We start from the raw sequence: 19,440 nt of genomic DNA, 5'->3' as shown, positions 1-19,440 counted from the left end.
CCAACAGCAATATTTTATTGAAACATATTTTAAATCTAAAAATGCAGTTTAACCAGCCACAGCTGATTCTCATTGTAGATGAACATCTACACAGGTGTTACTCCTTCAATTTTTCAACTCCTTCAATTCTGGCAGCCAGAAGATTCTTTCCCAGGTGTGTTGCCCTAGATGACATAAGATGTGATGTGGATGAGAACCTGTGGCCAAATGGAGAAGACCGAGTAGATTAGCATTACTATTGTATGTGTATCAGTGGATGGTGTGTATACAAATTCTTGTATTTTGGGATTACTTAGTGCAAAAAGATAAAAATACATAAACAAATATTAACGAATTCTGCATGATGTCTGATTCATTCCAGTAACATATATTGAAATTATAAACAGAGATGTGTCCTTGTTTTACACAAGAAAACACTGTGTAACATGTTGTTAGTGTTTTTTAGGTCATTGTTTTGTGGGTGACAAAGTGTGTTTGTCGGCTGTCAACCTTTGCTAGTGTTCTGGAAGAATGAGTTTATTTGAGACCTGAATAAAGTGTTTTGGTAGTTGTAGTGCATTTTGAATGTGAAATGAACTGCTTTGCCAAGCTGACAGTCAGTTAGGAGAATTGTGTGAAGAGTTTTGCAAAAGTGACCTAAGTATTGAGACATGTGTCCTAGCGGCTGTAAAAAACTGTAAGTTCACATGTCTTGAGTTCCGTCAGTGTGTTTCCTGTTTTACTTTCACAGTCTGTTCTATGTTAATGTTTCTAGTTTTGCTTCCCTTGCCTCGTCCTGCTTACTCTCAGCTGTGCTCTCCTCCTGTGGCTCATTCCCCCTCGTTATCCCTCAGTGTATTTAAGCCCCATGTTTCTCTTTGTCAGTGTTGCGTCCTCCCTCATAGCTGTGTGATTTTTCCCTGTGGCTCCTTGTGCTTTAGTTTTCCCAGTTTAGTTTATTTTGTATTGTTTTTCGTGTCCCACTTCATGCCAGCAATAAAGCTGTGTTTTTTGAGTTTACCTTTTGACTCTGTGAGTTTGCGTTTGGGTCCTACTCTTGCCTGCACACAGCCGTATTGTGACAAAACCTTACCCAAGCACGGTGTCTTTTACTGATGAGTTTTAACAAATCACTAGAAAAACATGATTCTGCACCTTGTTTGAGTCTTTTCTGCAACAACATCCAAGACTTTCAACAGATTTTCAAAGAAGTTCTGCCATGCTAAATTTACATCCTTTTTATTAATCGCTTCATGCAAGTCTTGAGCTCTCATCAGGTCGGTGAACATATTAATATCCTAATTTCATATTGATCTAATTTGTACAGCACATATTATGATCACTGAAATGTAATTTTCTGCTGTTGTAAGCAGTTCTAAATGTTCCTCCTTATATTGAGGCCGTAGTCAGGGATGTATACTTCACTAGTGGAAATACACTCATCTAGCCAAGTCTGTGAGACTGTGACGACCTCTGTGTAACACTGATGTAGCGCTAATGAATTAATACAGGCTAGGGATTGAGTGTAATTTTATGGTTATTATTAATCAGAAGATTTAGGGACGCCACTGGAGCTGATGGGCAGTAATTAATAAATACACACAACACAAAATGGTTTTGCAGGTACCATGTATTTAACCAAACCCCAAAAAAGAATAACAAGAAAAGAAAAACTTAAATAATCACTCCTGCTGCAGCTATCCAATTAATCAAAAACCCAGTGAGGGTACACAAAGACAACTAAACAGATTTGTCTGGCTTATACCAAGCAACACAGGTTCTCAAAAAACAGTTCCCCCATAAACACCACATGTTAATATCAAATCCACTGATCCACACTGAAGTCCATGAGTTTAATCTGAATGTCCATGAGAGATGTCCAAGCGCTATTGTCCATAAATGAAGGGAATGGTGTGTATGATTGCGGAAATCAGTGTATTTGGAAAATGGGGACAGAGCGTTGTCTTTGATAGCTTCCTACCCAACCGGTGGAAGCGTCAATTGCAGAATGTGTCCTGCTCCTAGCCGTTCATTGGCTCGCCATCCTTTTTCATACCCCAACAAGGTTCACCTGGCCAATTCCGTTCTGTTCAGTGCACAACAACATTATGGCTCTGGCTCACAGTAATCAGCATCTGCAACAGCTCTGTCACCTGGCTTGCCTCCACGCATCTCACGGGAGGAAGCCGGGACAGGCTTACTATGACCTACATGCCATCCGATTGGCTGAGCAAAGTCATGTGGTTGGAGTCATGCATTTGTGATGCGTTCAATGGCAGGAAATAAGTGCAGGAAATTACTCTGGGTTACACCTGCATTTGAACACTTGCTGTGTGATGGATGTTTACACCGAATATTACAAGCTTTGATATGAAGGAAACCCTTTTTGTAGAAAACAGTTATATTGATTTACCTGGGGAATAAGGGTACAGAAGGTCCCAATAATCACAGTGGCTTCCATCATGTGCAAAAATCACCAGGACTCTTGCTAGAGCTGGCCATCCAGCCAATCTGAACAATCGAATGCCTTCATCTCCTCCTCCTCAAAGGCTTCTTTAAATCACCTTCAAGCTGTCGAAAATGTGGCAAGACTCTTAACTCACAGTCATGAATTCCCACATATCACTCCGTCCGTTAGGTACAGATATCAGTTTGAAATCCGCACTCTTACTTTTATGGCCTGAGGAGGAGAGGCCATACCAGATGCTTAGATCCACTGATCGTCTGCAATTCCACGGACCTGTCTGAGAACAGTTTACCTCCCCCTCTATGCACCATTGACTCTGTGGCTTCTTTTGAAAAACAGCTGAAAGCTCATCTATTCAGACAGGCATTTGGGTAATGTTCTTGTGTAATATGTTGTTTCTGTCTGATGTATTTTTAAACTCCCTGTAAAGCATTATGTAATAGATTCCTGGCTTAAAAAAGTGCTATATAAATAAATTTTACTTACTAAAAGATGTGTGGCCATAAAAGATGGACATGGTCGGCAATAACACTCAAGTTGGCTGATGATACTCTAATAGTACCAAGGGCCCAAAGAAAGCCAAGAAAATATTCCACACACTATTACACCACCAGAAGCCTGAACCAGATGTATAAGGCACAGGGGATGCACGCTTTTATGCACTGTTCAAGTCTGACGGTGGCTGTTGGTGGTTGCATGCTCGGCTGTTTCTGTCTGCATGCCAAAGCATCCCTGAGCAAGATTCATTAGAGTGTGTGTGTGTGTGTGTGTGTGTGTGTGTGTGTGTGTGTGTGTGTGTGTGTGTGTGTGTGTGTGTGTGTGTGTGTCTGACGATTAGATAGAAAGCACTTAGATGTAGACAAGAGTGTGTGTTTGAATGGGTGAATGAGACAAATGTGGATAAAGTGTTTATCTGTGGGACCAGCTGTACAGGAAGTCTCTCTGTTTAACTAACCCTATTCTCTGATCCTATGGGTCTTACCCAGTAGGCAGTGCAGAGCTCAGATGGAGCTGATAAGAAACAGGAAGCCCTGAGTAGCCTTGCAGGCTCAGTCTCCATCAGCCATATCCGTTAACAGCAGCTCTCCTCTAGATCAGTGGTCTTGGAATATGACATTATTTAGTTCAGTGGCCTGGACAGTCGGCCCCAAGGGTCAGTTACTTAACTTAATTAATTTAATTCTGATTTTGTCCTGATCTTTGGGAAGAGAAAGGTTGGAGAGAGAACAGACAGACCCACAGCTGAAGATGCATCTATCCCCATGAGCCATGCTGAAGATAAGAATCCAACACGGAAAACTTTGGAAATCTATAATCCACGACGGCACATGTGAGCGGAGAAAAAGCCAAAAAATACAAAACCAGTTAGCAAGTTCACAGTTTGGGCAGCGGTTGATTCCTCTGTCGTTGCACCTGTGAACTCCTTAGATCCAATCTGCTCATCTCGCAGAAGACAAAGGGAAAACTGATTTATATTTTACACCTGGTCATTCTTTCTACCTCCTCTTCTTCTGGACGTCACATCTTCTGTGATGACATCTGGTCTCACCTATTTTGACATCCAATCAAGCCTTACCATCCTCTCTCTAGCTATCTGGCTTCTCCACATACATGATTTAAAACACAGTTTATACTTTAAAATCAGTTTATCACATTTTCTTTCTTTATATGTTCTATATGATTTGTCATACATGTTTCATTTAGTTTATGCAACTTTACTTGAAATGAATCTATGTGTAGGTCATTCTCACAAGGAGATTTTAACATGATCCATTTTTAATTCAAATACAGCGGAATACTTTCTCTCACATTTTCTCTTCCTGGCTCTGTTTGTCAGTCACAACATACACAATACAATTTATTTAATTAAATCATGTTTAAAAAATCTGACATTCTTTGAGATCATGTCTCTCTCTCTCTCACTCACACACACACACACACACACACACACACACACACACACACACACACACACACACCAAGTGAGAAGTCTACACTATTATATTATTCAGTATATTGATTGAATTTACACCAGATTACATTCTGTTCAGCATTAACCAATTAAGCATAATTAACTATCAGCAAAATTGCATATTAATTATGGTTCTGGGTGCACCAATCTTAACACTTAATACCATTCCTCTTATTCAGACACAGACCGGCTGGAGACACATTTCTTTTTTTATTTCTTTACATTCTTGCAGAAGAATGTAAAGAAATACATTCTTTGGCTGCAGAAGATCCATGCAGCCATGGATCTTCTGTGGATGGATCTTCTCTTGTCAAAACCAAGTGCTCAATTAAAGGAGAAAAGTACAATTTGTGCCAAATTCTGACCATCTACCATCTGAAGCTGCAGCAAATTTTAAGACTTATCAGACCATGCAATATCTTTGTCCAAACATCTAAATTATAGCCTCAGTTTTCAATTCTTAGCTAATAATGGTGGCACCCAAAGGTGTCTTCTGCTGCCGTAGCCCATCTGTTTAAAGGTTTCATGGTTATTGTGCGTACGGAGATGGTCCTTCTGCTTGGTTGTAATAAGTGGATATTTGAGTTACTGTTGCCTTAATCTCAACTCAAAGAATTATCTTCTGACCTCCGTCATTGGGTGGCGCTGTCACTTGGTGGTCGCTCTTTCTGCCGTAAAGTATCACTTCCTGTTACAACACACAGTGGTGTTTTTGTGTAGCTTATCTACGTAGCAATTTATTAAAAACTTATAGATAACTTCTTGTGTCATAGAGTAATCTTCATGTGCTTTTCTGTGTATTCACTCATTGTGTCTTTACTGTTTCGCTAGCCTAGCTTAGCTCATAGCTGACTCGCTAGCAGCATGGCCTCTTCACCTGTCCCTTCTGCACTTTCCTGCTCATTGTGTCAGATGTTTAGTTACTCCTCGGCCTCCTTTAGCAGTAATGATACTTGTAACAAAATTAGCATATTTGCAGCTCTGGAGGATTACTGAATTGGAGACTGTTTGTCGTAGGGCTAACACATAGAGACACAGACAACTATTCGCACTCACAATTAACCTATCCCCACCAAATGTGAATTCAGTAAAATTATAATTTTACGCTGGCAGTAATGACACCCGGTTACGCTAATCGGAGGTCACTAAAATCAATATTGAATCGGTGTGTACCTTTGCCAAAACAATGTGGGACTCTGTAGTTTTCTCTGGTCCCCTCCCCAATCAGACCAGGAGTGACATGTTTAGCCGCATGTTCTCCATAAATTGCTGGCTGTCTAATTTTTGCTAATTGGCAAACCTTCTGGAGGAAACCTGGTCTAGTTGGGACGATTGTGGCTCAAGAGTTGGGCGTTCGCCTTGTAATCAGAAGGTTGCTGGTTCGAGCCCCGGCTCCGTCGTTGTGTCCTTGGGCAAGACACTTCACCCGTTGCCTACTGGTGGTGGTCAGAGGGCCCGGTGGCGCCAGTGTCCGGCGCCTCTGTAAGTGCGCCCCAGGGTGGCTGTGGCTACAATGTAGCTGCCATCACCAGTGTGTGAATGTGTGGGTGTGTAAAGCGCTTTGGGGTCCTTAGGGACTAGTAAAGGTGTCATGAATCGCTGTGTGGCAGGCAAGCAGGAGTGGTGGACCCAAAATGCAGAACTCAGACACGGAAGTGAAACTTAAGGCGCAGCTTTATTGCTGGGAAAAACCTCGTACAAACTAAACTCACCAAAAGAAAACCAAAAGTCAGAACAGAGGAACCAAGGACTGAAACACTGGAAAGAAACACTAAACTGGAGCAGGAGACCAAACACTAGGGACATAGAAGCAGAACACACAGCTAGTTGAGGGTACGACGCGACACTGACACAGAGAAACACAGGGCTTAAATACACAGACGGCAGTAATCAAGGGATGAGAGACAGGAGGGGAACACACCTGGGAGAAATCACAGCTGACGAGACTGAGCACACTCACATATGACACAAACCTTCACAATAAAACAGGAAACTCAGACACATGGAACCAGACAAGACATTGAACTAAACAGACAGATTCACAAACAGATGGGGTGACACCATAGACAGAGACAGACTCAAAGGCAGACCAAATATAACACACAGAACTCAAACAATAATAATAATCATCATCATCATAAACTAGAAAATGATAACTAAAAGCGCTGGGTCACCGACCCAGGACCATAACAAAAGGGCTATACAAATACAGACCATTTTTTTGTTAGGAGAGCTGTGAAACTCAGAAACCAGTCTTACTTGTTATCATCTATCGTCCACCTGGGCCTTACACAGAGTTTCTGTCTGATTTCTCAGACTTTTTATCTGATTTAGTTCTGAGCTCAGATAAAATAATTATTGTGGGTGATTTTAACATCCATGTAGATGCTAAAAATGACAGCCTCAACATGGCATTTAATCTGTTATTAGACTCAATTGGCTTCTCTCAAAATGTAAAAGAACCCATCCACCACTTTAATCACACTCTAGATCTTGTTTTAACATATGGCATAGAAACTGAACATTTAACAGTGTTTCCTGAAAACCCTCTGCTGTCTGATCATTTCCTGATAACATTTACATTTACAATAATTGATTACACAGCGGTGGAGAGTAGACTTTATCAAAGTAGATGTCTTTCTGAAAGTGCTGTAACTAAGTTTAAGAATATAGTCCACCCACTGTTATCATCTCCAATGCCCTGTACCAACACAGAGCAGAGCAGCTATCTGAACACCAAACCAGACGTGCACGAGGTTATGCAGGCTGAGTCGGAATGAGGCAGTCGTGTGGCAGCCACAGAATCAGACATGGCAGGACCACACGAGGCAGGACCAGACAAGGAAGGACCGGACAAGGCAGGACCGACGAGGTAGACGAGGGCGCATCAGGCAACGGTGCAGAAATCGCAGGTGGTTGCACTCCCTCAGACCCTCCAGCGGAGGCAGATGAAAGCTGCAGGAGGCCCTTTGGTCCCTCCAACGGAGACAGGCTGCTGAACGGGCCCCTTGGATCCTCCTGCGTGGTCCCTGGTACCTTCCAGCAGAGGCAGACACAAAACCAGCAGGGCACTGGCCCTGCCCAGGGATCCAGAATCACCTAAGGGCTGAAACCCAGCCTCTGGGGAGGCCCTGGAGGGAATAACTGTTTAAAAAACTGCCAGTTCACGAGAAACACCTGTGGTTGGAGTGAGACTTTCTCCCTGTATAGAATCAATGGGTGAGGATGGTGGCCGAATGGGTGGCAGAGCTGCGGGCTGAATAGCAGGCTCAGCTAGGGGCGACGGAACAATTCAATTCAATTCAATTTTATTTATATAGCGCCAAATCACAACAAAAGTAGCCTCAAGGCGCTTCATAGATACAGAGAAAAACCCAACAATCATATGACCCCTATGAGCAGCACTTTGGCAACAGTGGGAAGGAAAAACTCCCTTTTAACAGGAAGAAACCTCCAGCAGAACCAGGCTCAGGGAGGGGCGGGGCCATCTGCTGCGACCGGTTGGGGTGAGAGAAGGAAGACAGGATAAAGACATGCTGTGGAAGAGAGACGGAGGTTTTCAAATTGTCTAAGACCTAAACTACCATCTTTTCTGAAACCCAAATAAGTGTTTGTTGTCTAGACCAGTGTTTTCCATCCACTGTGCCATGGCACATATGTGTGCCGTGAGAAAGATTATCTGGTTTCACCTGATTGGTACTCTACCATATTTTAGATCTCACCCTGGGTCAAGATAAGATAAGATAAGATAAGATAACCTTTATTAGTCCCACACGTGGGAAATTTGTTTTGTCACAGCAGGAAGTGGACAGTGCAAAAGTTATGAGGCAAAAATTAGAATACAATAAGAATAAATACAGTACACAACTGTACAGAATAGAATAAAATAAAATACTATATACAGTAGAATAAAATAAAATAAATATACAATAAGATAAAAATAGAATACAAATACTATATACAACTGAGTAAAAATACAACAATGACAGAAAGGATTATTGCACTTAGTATTATTGCACATGTGTGGATGTGTGTGCTTGATCAGTTAAAGTCTTTATTATGGAGTCTGACAGCAGTGGGGAGGAAAGACCTGCGAAATCTCTCCGTCCCACACCGTGGGTGCCGCAGTCTCCCACTGAAGGAGCTGCTCAGTGCTGTCACAGTCTGCTGCATGGGCTGGGAGATGTTGTCCATCAGGGATGACAGCTTAGCCGCCGTTCTCCTGTCACTCACCACCTCCACTGGGTCCAGAGGGCATCCTAGAACAGAGCTGGCCCTTCGGATCACCCTGTTCAGTCTCTTCCTGTCCCCAGCAGAGATGCTGCCGCCCCAGCAGACCACACCATAAAAGATAGCAGAAGCCACAACAGAGTCATAGAAGGTCTTCAGGAGTGGGCCCTCCACTCCAAACGACCTGAGTCTCCGCAGCAGGTACAGCCTGCTCTGCCCTTTCCTGTAGAGTGCGTCTGAGTTATGAGTCCAGTCCAGTCTATTGTTCAGATGAACACCAAGGTACCTGTAGCTGTCCACAGCCTCAATGTCCATACCTTGGATGTTCAGTGGTTGCAGTGGAGGATGTTTGTGCCGGTGGAAGTCTACCACCAGCTCCTTGGTTTCACTGGCGTTGATCTGGAGGTAGTTCAGCTGGCACCAGTCCACAAAGTCTTGGGTCAGACCTCTGTACTCCTTGTCGTCCCCATCAGTGATGAGGCCGACTATTGCAGAGTCATCAGAGAACTTCTGCAGGAAGCACTGGGTGGAATTGTGGGAGAAGTCTGCAGTGTAGATGGTGAAGAGGAACGGAGCCAGAACCGTTCCCTGTGGGGCCCCCGTACTGCAGACGACCCTGTCCGACACACAGCCCTGAGTCCTCACATACTGTGGTCGGTCGGTGAGGTAGTCCAGGATCCAGGTAGTGAGGTGATGGTCCACTCCAGAGTTCACCAGCTTGTCCTTTAGAACCGAGGGAAGAATAGTGTTGAAGGCACTGGAGAAATCAAAGAACATGATTCTCACAGTGCTTCCAGCGGTCTCCAGGTGAGCGAGGGAACGATGTAGGAGGTGAATGACGACATCATCCGCTCCAATGCCAGGCTGGTAGGCAAACTGAAGTGGGTCCAGTGATGAGCTTATTAGGCGCCGAAGCTGAGCCAGGACCAACCGCTCCAGGGTCTTCATCAGGTGGGATGTCAGAGCCACCGGCCTGTAGCTGTTGAGGTCCTTGGGGCGTGAAGTCTTTGGCACTGGTACAACACAGGAGGTTTTCCAGAGCTGTGGGACTCTTCCCAACCTCAGGCTCAGGTTGAAGAGGTGCTCCATCACCCCACACAGTTGGTCCGCGCAGGACCTGACGACCCTCGAGCTGATGCCATCTGGACCCGCTGCCTTCTTGCCATTAATCCTCCTCAGTTCCCTCCTAACCTGGGTGGTTGAGAGAGACAGGCTGGAGCCTTGTGTTGAGTGTGTATTGGATGCTGTTGTTGGGGGTGGGGGGGAGTGAGCAGGGTGAATAGAGGAGGTGTGAAGTGTCAGAGGTGGAACAGCAGCAGTGGGGGTGGGTGAGTCTGCAGCCGATGTTGCAGACTGTCTCATGGCTGAGTCAAATCTGTTGAAGAAATGATTCAGTTCATTTGCCCACCTCACATCCCTCCCAGGCAGAGAGTTCTGCTGTTTGTGGCCCGAGATGGTTCTGAGGCCTCTCCAGACTTCACCAACGTTGTTTTGTTGAAGCTGGTTCTCCATCTTCTGCCTGTAGCTGTCCTTCCCATTCCTTATCAGTCCCCTCAACTCTCTCTGCACCCTTTTCAACTCCTCTTTTTCTCTGGATTTGAAGGCCCTCCTCTTCTGCTTGAGGACGGTTTTAATTTCTGGGGTAATCCAAGGTTTGTTGTTGGAGAAACACCGTACAGTCCTGGTAGGTACAGTGTTATCCACACAGAAGTTTATATAGTCAGTAATGCATGTAGTAAGGCTGTCGATGTCCTCACCGTGGTCATCACAAATCACCTCCCACACAGTCGACTCAAAACAATCCTTAAGAGCCTCCTCGCTCTCCTCTGACCATCTCTGCACTGTGCGGGTGGCTGGTGGCTCCCTGCGCACTAAGGACTCATACACAGGGACAAGGTGCACCAGGTTGTGATCAGATCTGCCCAGTGGAGGGAGAGGTGATGAACTGTATGCCTCTTCTGCATTGGCATACAGTAAGTCCAGTGTTTTATTGACTCTGGTTGGGCAGGTCACATACTGGGTGAAGGTGGGCAGTGTGGAGTCCAGTGAGGCATGATTGAAGTCCCCTGATATTATGAGAAGGGCTCTCGGTGATTGTGTTTGCAGTCTGCTGACCACAGAGTGGAGAGAGTCACAGGCTGCATCCGCGTTGGCCGAGGGGGGGACATACGCTGTTATCGCGATAACATGCGAGAACTCCCGGGGCAGGTAGTACGGACGCATGCTAACGGCTAACAGCTCAATGTCTCTGCTGCAGAGTTGCTCTTTTACAGTGATGTAAAACACCCCTGAATCAAATGATTAGTTCATTACCAGGTCTCTGGAGAACTTCAGGAAATGTTGAGGAGGTCACTTAGCCATTTAAATTAGCTGTGTTGGATCAAGAACACATCTAAAACCTGCAGGACACCGTCCCGCGAGGCCTGGAGTTGGACAACCCTGCTCCAAGCGAACAGGCAGAACAATTACATTCTCTTCCACTAGAGGGAAGTACAACTTCTTGCTCCAATTAAATAGGTTGCCAACTGCCAGTAAAACAGAAGACAAAGAAGAAATTGCATAAAAGTCATCCTGTGAGTGAGACAACGCAGTGCTTATTAGCAGTAGATATTTGAAAAGAAAAAGTAGTCAATCTGACCTGGGTCCTGGAGAAAATTCCAAACTAGTGATGGGATTTCCGGCTCTTTTTGGAGAACCGGCTCTTTTGGTTCGGCTCATTAAAAAGAGTCGGCTCTTTCGGCTCCGAACCGGCTCTTCAAGTTATTTTGTTGCTTTAATTAATTAATTATTAACAATAATATAACATTATGCACGAAAGGAATTACTAATGTATTTATATATGTTTATATATAAAAATATGCGGTGGCCCCTAGAGACAACGCACGTACAAACTCCAAAACACATTTCTAGCGTTAACTGAACTTCCACAACAGAGCTACCTAGATCATTAAATTACACAATCGAAAGCATGCGTGTATTGTTTGTGTATTTATACACAGGCACTCATATATATATTCAAATAATTAAAAAAAATGTTTACCTGTTACTACCACACACCAAATCCGGTCGTTGGTACTTTCTGGCTTGTGTAGCCACTAGGTAACAAAAGCTCAACACTGCCCCTAGCATCCTGGAGGACTTCTGTTGTGTTTTGTATGTGTTTTGAGTTTTTATGTGCTTCTGAGTTTTTACGTGTTTTGAAGTTTTTACGTGTTTTGGAGTTTGGACGTGTTTTGTCTGTAGGGGCCACCGTAAATATACTTTTATTTATTCACTCCACATAAAATGTAATAAATAAATCATATAATACAAAAACCAACTATTTACATTTCAACTTTTAACTATTTACATTTTCAGCTTTTTCCTTTGAAAACAAATTTAAAGTGAAACAACACAAAACACTGCAAACCACAACACAATTAAATATAAATATGAAAAAATATAAAACAAAAAGAAGATGCACATTCTCTGTCATATGGACCTGCATGAATAAACTTTCTGAATCCTTTATCATCCGCATCTGAAAATAGTTGTGGATGATTACTATACCTTTCTAATGTGACGTTGTTGTCCCCGGCTCTCTTTCTCTCTCTCTGTCTCCCGCTCTGTTCCTGTGCTACTGCGAGCCTTGTGCTTTCCCAGTGCTAAGCACAAGGCTGACGTGCGGAGTGGAGTGGAAAAAAAGTGTGAGAGAGAGGGTGAGAGAAAGAAAAAAAAACCCACGGCTCACGTCGTTCACTTCAAAAAGTTGGCTCTAAGAGCCGTTTCGTTCGCGACCGACGCACCACTATTCCAAACAGGATGAAGGCCCTAGCATGAGTAGTGGTCAAAAGAAGGCAAAAAAGATATACTGCGGACAAACTGAGCCAACTCTGCTGAACCTGGTGTGCGGGGAAAAATTATCAACATGCTTTTTGTGACATTTTTGTTTGCTGGTGTGCTGTGTGATTTTCCTAATGTGAAATATGTGTCGTGTCTCCAAAAGGTTGGGAAACACTGGTCTAAACTGAATCAAAAAGTAGAGGGAAAGAAAAGGAAAAGAAATAAGATCTCTTAAAAATATCATTAAACACAAAGCACTCAACTTGTTTTTTAATCACCTTTTAGCAGAAAACATTCAATTTCTTTCTTTTTGCATTGTATGTTGTAGGTCCCATAGAATATTATTTCCCATGTGTTCATATGCATTTGCCATAAAACCTGCCTAATGATAAGTTCTGTTACATCACTGGAATTTACTTCCGTTTGCTGCTTATCTCGTTTCACTAAACAACAGTAAGTCACTTCTTGTCCTCTTCTTTGTCAAAGAAACATATTGTCAGTCGGTATGATATCAAATAGTTTTATAACTTTAAATTTACTATGAAATGTGATAAACCTGCTCCATCATTGTCTTGTATTATTTGGCCTTTGAATGCTCATAAAGAATTCAATATCACTTTTTATTCTCATTATTCATTATTTGCATGTTATTAAACAAAACAATGTTGATGACATTTCAGACAAACCAAAAGTTTAATGACGTAGGATAAACTGTATTCCTATCACAACGTATACTCTAATTAAAATAATATCAACATTAACACTGGCTTATAAAGAATTCCCTATATTTGTATTATAAGTGATACGTGAGAAGTATTTGTAGGGTACAACTGAACTATTATTGTAGTAAAAGTATGCTTTAGAAATAATCATAACAAGAAAATACAAACTTATTATAAATTCAAAATTGAGAGAAATATGTAACATAATAGATGTTATAATTTACAAGAAATAAATTAAACACACCGCGTTCAATGTTCAGTCATCCTAAACAACCACATGCCAGGAGTCATTATAATAATATTACACACAGATTAAAAAAAATAACCCAGTGCTTAAGAATAAAATAGTTTTTGTTTGCTTTTTTTAACGAAATGATAAACAATAAATCAGTTCTTGCTGAAATGATTTTCCCCTGCGTACAACCTCAACAAGTAAGCTAGCAACCTTATCTATAGATCTCTTTATTAAACAGCCTGTAGAAAAGAGCTTATTTATGTTACTAAAAACCACGACTGTACTAATATAAATAAACCACTAACTAATTAATGAATGTCTCAACAATACGCCCTTAATAACAATAACTTACTTCTAATAACTTATTCTTGTTTGGCAAAAAACTTGGCCTTGGTGATCATGTGCTGTTGGGCTCCTGTCCAGATTTGTGTTTACGGACATCAGTTCATTGAAAGTGAGACAAGTGTCAAAAATATCAGGTCGCCTTTCTCTTCTCTTTGCAATTTATTTACAGCCTCAAAGGCGATGTAGACACACAGAATGAAAGAGAGCACAGAGGAGAACAGCAGGGATGCTGAAAGTAAGTAAATATGAATAAAGTATTGTTTTTACTACTTTGGGTTTTGGGGCTGAGTGTACTCTGTCATCTCACTTTCACTTTCACGTGTCTCTTTATGAACCAGAACAGTGTTTCAAAGGTAAGGACTCGTGAAATGTCATGTATGAGACGCTTGTATTGCAAGACACAGACAGGAAGTGTGAAGTGATTCTCTGCAATTATGCTTTTATACACATCTTTACACAGAAAATATTGTTTACTGCTATATTAAAGTTTCATAAAGAACCAGTAATAAAAATGCAACGTAAAGTACACATTATCAGTAAAAATATCTTTAGTATCTTTTCAGGTGGTGAATTAATTATATGAGGAATTTTTCAAATAAAATTATTTAAAAGAAAACAATCATTAGAAATCAGCATGATTAGAAAACTGATGGAGCATGATTTGTATGGAGGCTACCAGACTGCAGCAATGTTGTAATGGACTGAAAACCTTACAGTATCTGTAGCTCAAGATCAGTAGCTTATCACCTATTGATATAGATCGAGTCTATACCCCTGTAGCTCTGTTATATCCTTAAAGTGTTAAGATGACATTTAGGTTTACTACATGTATACACTGTTTTTAAAACTGCAAGGTAAAAATAGATCTCAACAACTCTGCTAGTAGTGCATGCCAATATAGTGTTAAATATGCCGTCTGTTTTGAATTATTCACAGTTATTAGTTAGAATGGTGTGAATAATAATAATAATAATAATAATAACAATAATAATAACAATAATAACAGATGCCTAGAAAAACCTCAAAGAACATTGTGGCCAAATATCATGAAACACCAATACAATCATTTACCTTTGTGTGGGGGAAAATCCAAGTGAGTGGTGCTTTGTGACTGTTACAGCTGTCCTGAGTTATAAGTCAAAACATCAAAGGACACAAAAACGAGTGTCTCATGATTAACACTGTGGGTCTACTGACAGCCACTGCAAAGTCTTTGGTCACATGTGCGATTCTCCATGGACTGTGTCAGCCTCTCATTATGCTGCTGAGAAGTTTGACCTAATGGAGTCTTCTCGTAGCTGACGATGCTTCCCAGAGTCACATTCTTCGCCATGTGTGCGACGCTCAATGGTAATTCTGTAGTTTTTTCTGCACAAGAAGGATTCAAAATAAAGTAGAAAACGATGTCTTTCAATATGTTTGTTTTTCCTCTACAACTTTTACTTTAATTCCTCTCTTTCACCATTAAATCATACTCAGCAAAGTCATGGAGACCTCTGAAAGCAGGGGCTAAAGTTAAAACGCTATAACATGCAAAATAAATCAGGAAAATCTAATATGAAAGTCCTTCACTTGAGTGTTTGATGATGTGACTGCTGATTAACTCTGAAGTTTTCATTTCTTCTTAATTTCAGTAAGTAAACCAGTTTTGAGTCAGTAAGGTTTCATTTGAGATATAATTCCTGAAGTGTACATAGTTTTTATCCAAGGCAAAATTACACCAGAACATGCCACTGTCCAGAAGAGCTGACTACATAGTTTTTTACCTGAAAAAGTAGAACGCTACGAGGATCACAGCCCCCAGAACAGCTCCGACTATGACTCCAGTCAAAGCTGACACTCCTAGTCCACCTGTTTGGACGAGCACTCATTAGTGAAAACAAACACTGCACCAAAATATTGTTCATCAATGTCACACGTGTCATTAACATACATTTACAGGGTGTGTCTGATTTATCGGTTTTCTCAGGGTGGTCTTTATCCCCTCCTTTCAGAGTGAAATGCTCAGTGTTGAATGCTGGCAACAGCTGAAAAGTCCCATTTACACCAAAGTAATTGGCCACCACCTGTAAATGAGTCAGATTGTTGTTGTTATTAAGCTGCACAACACATTCCCAATACGAAGCCTGTTAGAGATCTTAGAGCTTCTTCTTACCTCATAGGTTCCTGCTTCAACATTTATCATGGTCATCAAAGAGAAATCTCCATTTCTATCACCATTGGCATCTATAGACACTTGGCCAGCAATTCCTGCAACCCATTATGAAGCAGCATTATTTGACTACAATCCCAGAAATGTAGAGGGAAAGATACCTCACTACCTCATAGTGCATGAAAAGGTTTTTGTTTTGTTTTCCTTTTTGGCATATTTGTCACGTTAACATCTTTCAGATCACAAAATAAATTGTAGTACTAAACAAAGATTTTAAATAATCTTCCCAGGAGTGACTAACCTACCAAAATTATTCCAAAAGTGCATCGACATCTCCTCCAGGAGGTCACAAAAGAACCTAGAACAACATCTAAGGAACTGCAGGCCTTCATTGCCTCACTTAAGGTCAGAGTTCATTATTCAACAAGACGCAGAGCAAAAATGGCATCCATGGGAGAGTTCCAAGGAGAAACCAAAAACAACACAAAGGCTCATCTCACCAACAAGTATCCTGATGATCCCCAACACGTTTGGGAAAATACTATGTGGACTGACAACCAATGTTCCCTCTGCTGGCACGTCTCTGTGTTGCGCACAAAAAAAAATCTAACCTGAACTGAAATTAAGATTAAAACTTTAACAATTCTGTTCTGCATGTTAGTCAGTGACTGGCTGCTCCCGTATGGGATCAGAACGATGCCACCTTATCCCACAGTCCAGCCAATGATGCGATTCACATTCTAATCAACGTGGTTGACAGGCTGTGACAGCGTCCTTATGTGCCGACACCGGTGTTTTAGCAAAGCGGCTGATGTGGAGTGAAGCCACGTTAATGACAACGTGGACAACCATTGGAGATGTGAGCAGGACAGACGAACAACTGACGGACAAAGTGTGGACTTTATACCAGTTTTTAAATTGTGTTGATCGGCCACGTAAAACCAGAGTTATGATAAAAATATCTGCAATGTTTGTTTTTCTTCCTGAATACTGTCGTTGTTTATATTTACTGCGGGAAGAAACGGTAAAAACGGCGTTTTATAAGGAAAACGCTCGAAAGCCTGTGAGCAAAGACAACACCAAACCCCTCCCCCAGCCTGTGTGTCAGAACAATGAGGCGACTGCTGAGTGTTACAGGTGTTACAGCAGTGATACATCTGCTGCTGTCAGGCCTGCAGGTATCAGGCTGTTGTTCTCCTTCATCTCATAGTGGACAAAAATTATTTTTTGGAGCGGCACAAATAATTTGTGTGGCATCAGATTTGATGCAGAACAGCTGATTGTTCTGTAAATAGTTTGAAATGTTTGTTTAAAAAACGCTTTGGCTGCATTTTTAGGTAAAAGCTGCAAAAAACTCTGTTTGCAAAACTCAGTTACTTTTTTGAAGAAGTAACTATATAATTAATTGCCCAACATTGGTCATTATTTACTGTATTTGCAGACAGAGTTACAGACTCTCTCCCAGACCACAGACTCATAATACAAGTCAGAGCAAAAAAAATAAAAAAGAAGGTTGTGTTTTCAAAATTGGAGTTCAAGTTATTTTTACGTCCAATAGTGTTAACATGCTGCACAGGTCATGAACAAGATTTTTTTTGTAAGTGGGCTAAAGCAGTTAATTAAAAGTAGTCTAACATAAAGTTGGTTCAAAAACTGCTTCTCAGATTTGTTAGTTTTCTAGAGAGCAAATGATTTCAGAGCGATCATTATCATTTTGCACAGTACCTGCAGAGTCATCAGTCACTGTATTTTCTGTACAATGGTATATTAATGTCAGTGTTAATTCCACGTCAGCCTGATGTTTTTTTACTCCTTTGCATCAGTGGCATTTAAAAGTTCATTCTTCATTGCTCTTGTTTTGTCGATGTGCAGATGTTGCTTTAGAGTTAAGCAAATATGAAGTCTGCAAGTTTATATTTGATCATATACAAAATAACATCAGACTAAATGATGGTCACATAACACCATCTCGTGTGTTTACCTTCGAACGTTCTGTTCCACATACGTGAGGTGATCTCTGTTCCATTCTTCTTGCTGTACCCATTTTTCATGGCTTCATGCAAGGCGATGGTATACAGTAACAGGGCATCATGGAACCCCTCCACAAACATGTTGACCTGACATGAAACAAATTCATGAAGTGACTGTGCTGTTCACATAATCACGATGGCTTTTTAGGACAGATGTCACGATGCTTTGCATACATTTATCTTTTGAAGAACTGACAGAATATATTATCAATTTACTCAATATGCAAATGGTAAATGGACTGATTCTTATATAGAGCTTCTCTCCCACAGTACTCAAAGCTTAATACAACACACAACATTCACACAGCACTTTCTTCTTTGATTTTAAGTGCTTACTAAACTAACATTCATACTCCGATGGACAACTTAATGTCTTGCCCAAGGATAGTTGACATGCAGACTAGGGGGAGCCAGGGATCGAACCACGAACCTTCTGATCAGAATCTACCTTCTGAGATACAGCCAGACAAAGAGACTAAGTGTAAGTTTCTTGATGCGTGCACAATCATCCAGGTAAGTACATCCCAAAAAGTTGATTCTGTTCATCTGCATCTGTTTTCAGTGGGAAAAACGTTCCATCACTCATCCAAGTGACTTCTCCAGTGACTGAAACCAGCCCACTGAATGAACAGTGGACTATAGTTTCATTCGTTGTGCAAATGTCCTGTTTATAAGGTTGGAAACCTGCAGTCAGCTGAGACTAAAGAAGTCACCTGCATGAGTGTTGAAACGTTTTTCCCACTGAAAACATCCAATTATTTCTCTTGGTGGTTTTATTATGTAGTCTTAATCTACTTTTAGAACCTCTACAAAGTATCCCATTTTAGGAATTTTCTGTAGTTTAAATAGCACTGCGATGTAAAACACATTTGCTTCTGCTAGTCTCTGAAAGAAGTGGTACACACCATTGTATGAAATCTTGCTGCCCCTGGGGCTAAAACTGGGATTCTGACAGGCTCCATAAGTGAGTTAATTCCCACAGACTCCCATGATATCATGGTCCTTGGTCTTTGTCCAAGTATCTTTAGTTTTATTCTGGACTTATGTCTTAGAAAGTTATTAGATAATGAAGGTTCTAATTCCTAAATATGTTATTTTTACTGCATTTGTTTGTTATTTATAGTTCTTGATTTTTGCTGCTTTATTTTAGTTCCTCTTTTGTGTCCAGTCTGTCTCATCTCTGTGTTCCAGTCTCCAGTGTTGCTGATGGCCCGACAATCAGCTGCAGAAAAGAACAAAGTTATAACATACAAAGGTTGAAGTGAGAGTCCACTGCAGCCTGTCTGTACTGTTCATGTTGTATATTCTTCATGTGGCTTTTTTTGTTGTTGTCATTTTTGGCACAATTTGTTGTTTTTTTTACTTTTTCCCAATTTGAACTTCCCTAAAACCTCTGACATATATGGAAATAATGCTTGGGGTTTTACTCACCAGTTTGACGTTGTACTTGCTCTGAGGGGGTCGTCTAATTGTTGGGGTTATCTGT

General features: G+C 41.3%; 1 protein-coding gene across 1 annotated transcript in view; it reads right to left on the bottom strand.

The window, feature by feature from the left end:
- Positions 1-13,071: 13,071 nt before the first annotated feature.
- The window catches only part of npr3 (natriuretic peptide receptor 3), a 29,591-nt gene continuing 23,222 nt past the window's right edge, over positions 13,072-19,440 (bottom strand). Inside the window, exons 4-8 of the mRNA XM_082555327.1 lie at positions 17,906-18,041; positions 15,928-16,022; positions 15,706-15,838; positions 15,539-15,623; positions 13,072-15,140 (exon numbers count right to left, since the gene is read on the bottom strand). Of these exons, the coding sequence (XP_082411453.1) occupies positions 15,029-15,140; positions 15,539-15,623; positions 15,706-15,838; positions 15,928-16,022; positions 17,906-18,041 (561 nt within the window). The 3' untranslated portion in view covers positions 13,072-15,028. The remainder of the gene's footprint in view (positions 15,141-15,538; positions 15,624-15,705; positions 15,839-15,927; positions 16,023-17,905; positions 18,042-19,440) is intronic.

The sequence above is a fragment of the Aulonocara stuartgranti genome (assembly GCF_965226115.1).
Source record: "Aulonocara stuartgranti genome assembly, chromosome: 12".
In the NCBI taxonomy this organism is placed as follows: domain Eukaryota; kingdom Metazoa; phylum Chordata; class Actinopteri; order Cichliformes; family Cichlidae; genus Aulonocara; species Aulonocara stuartgranti.
This window is presented reverse-complemented; position numbering and strand designations above follow the sequence as displayed.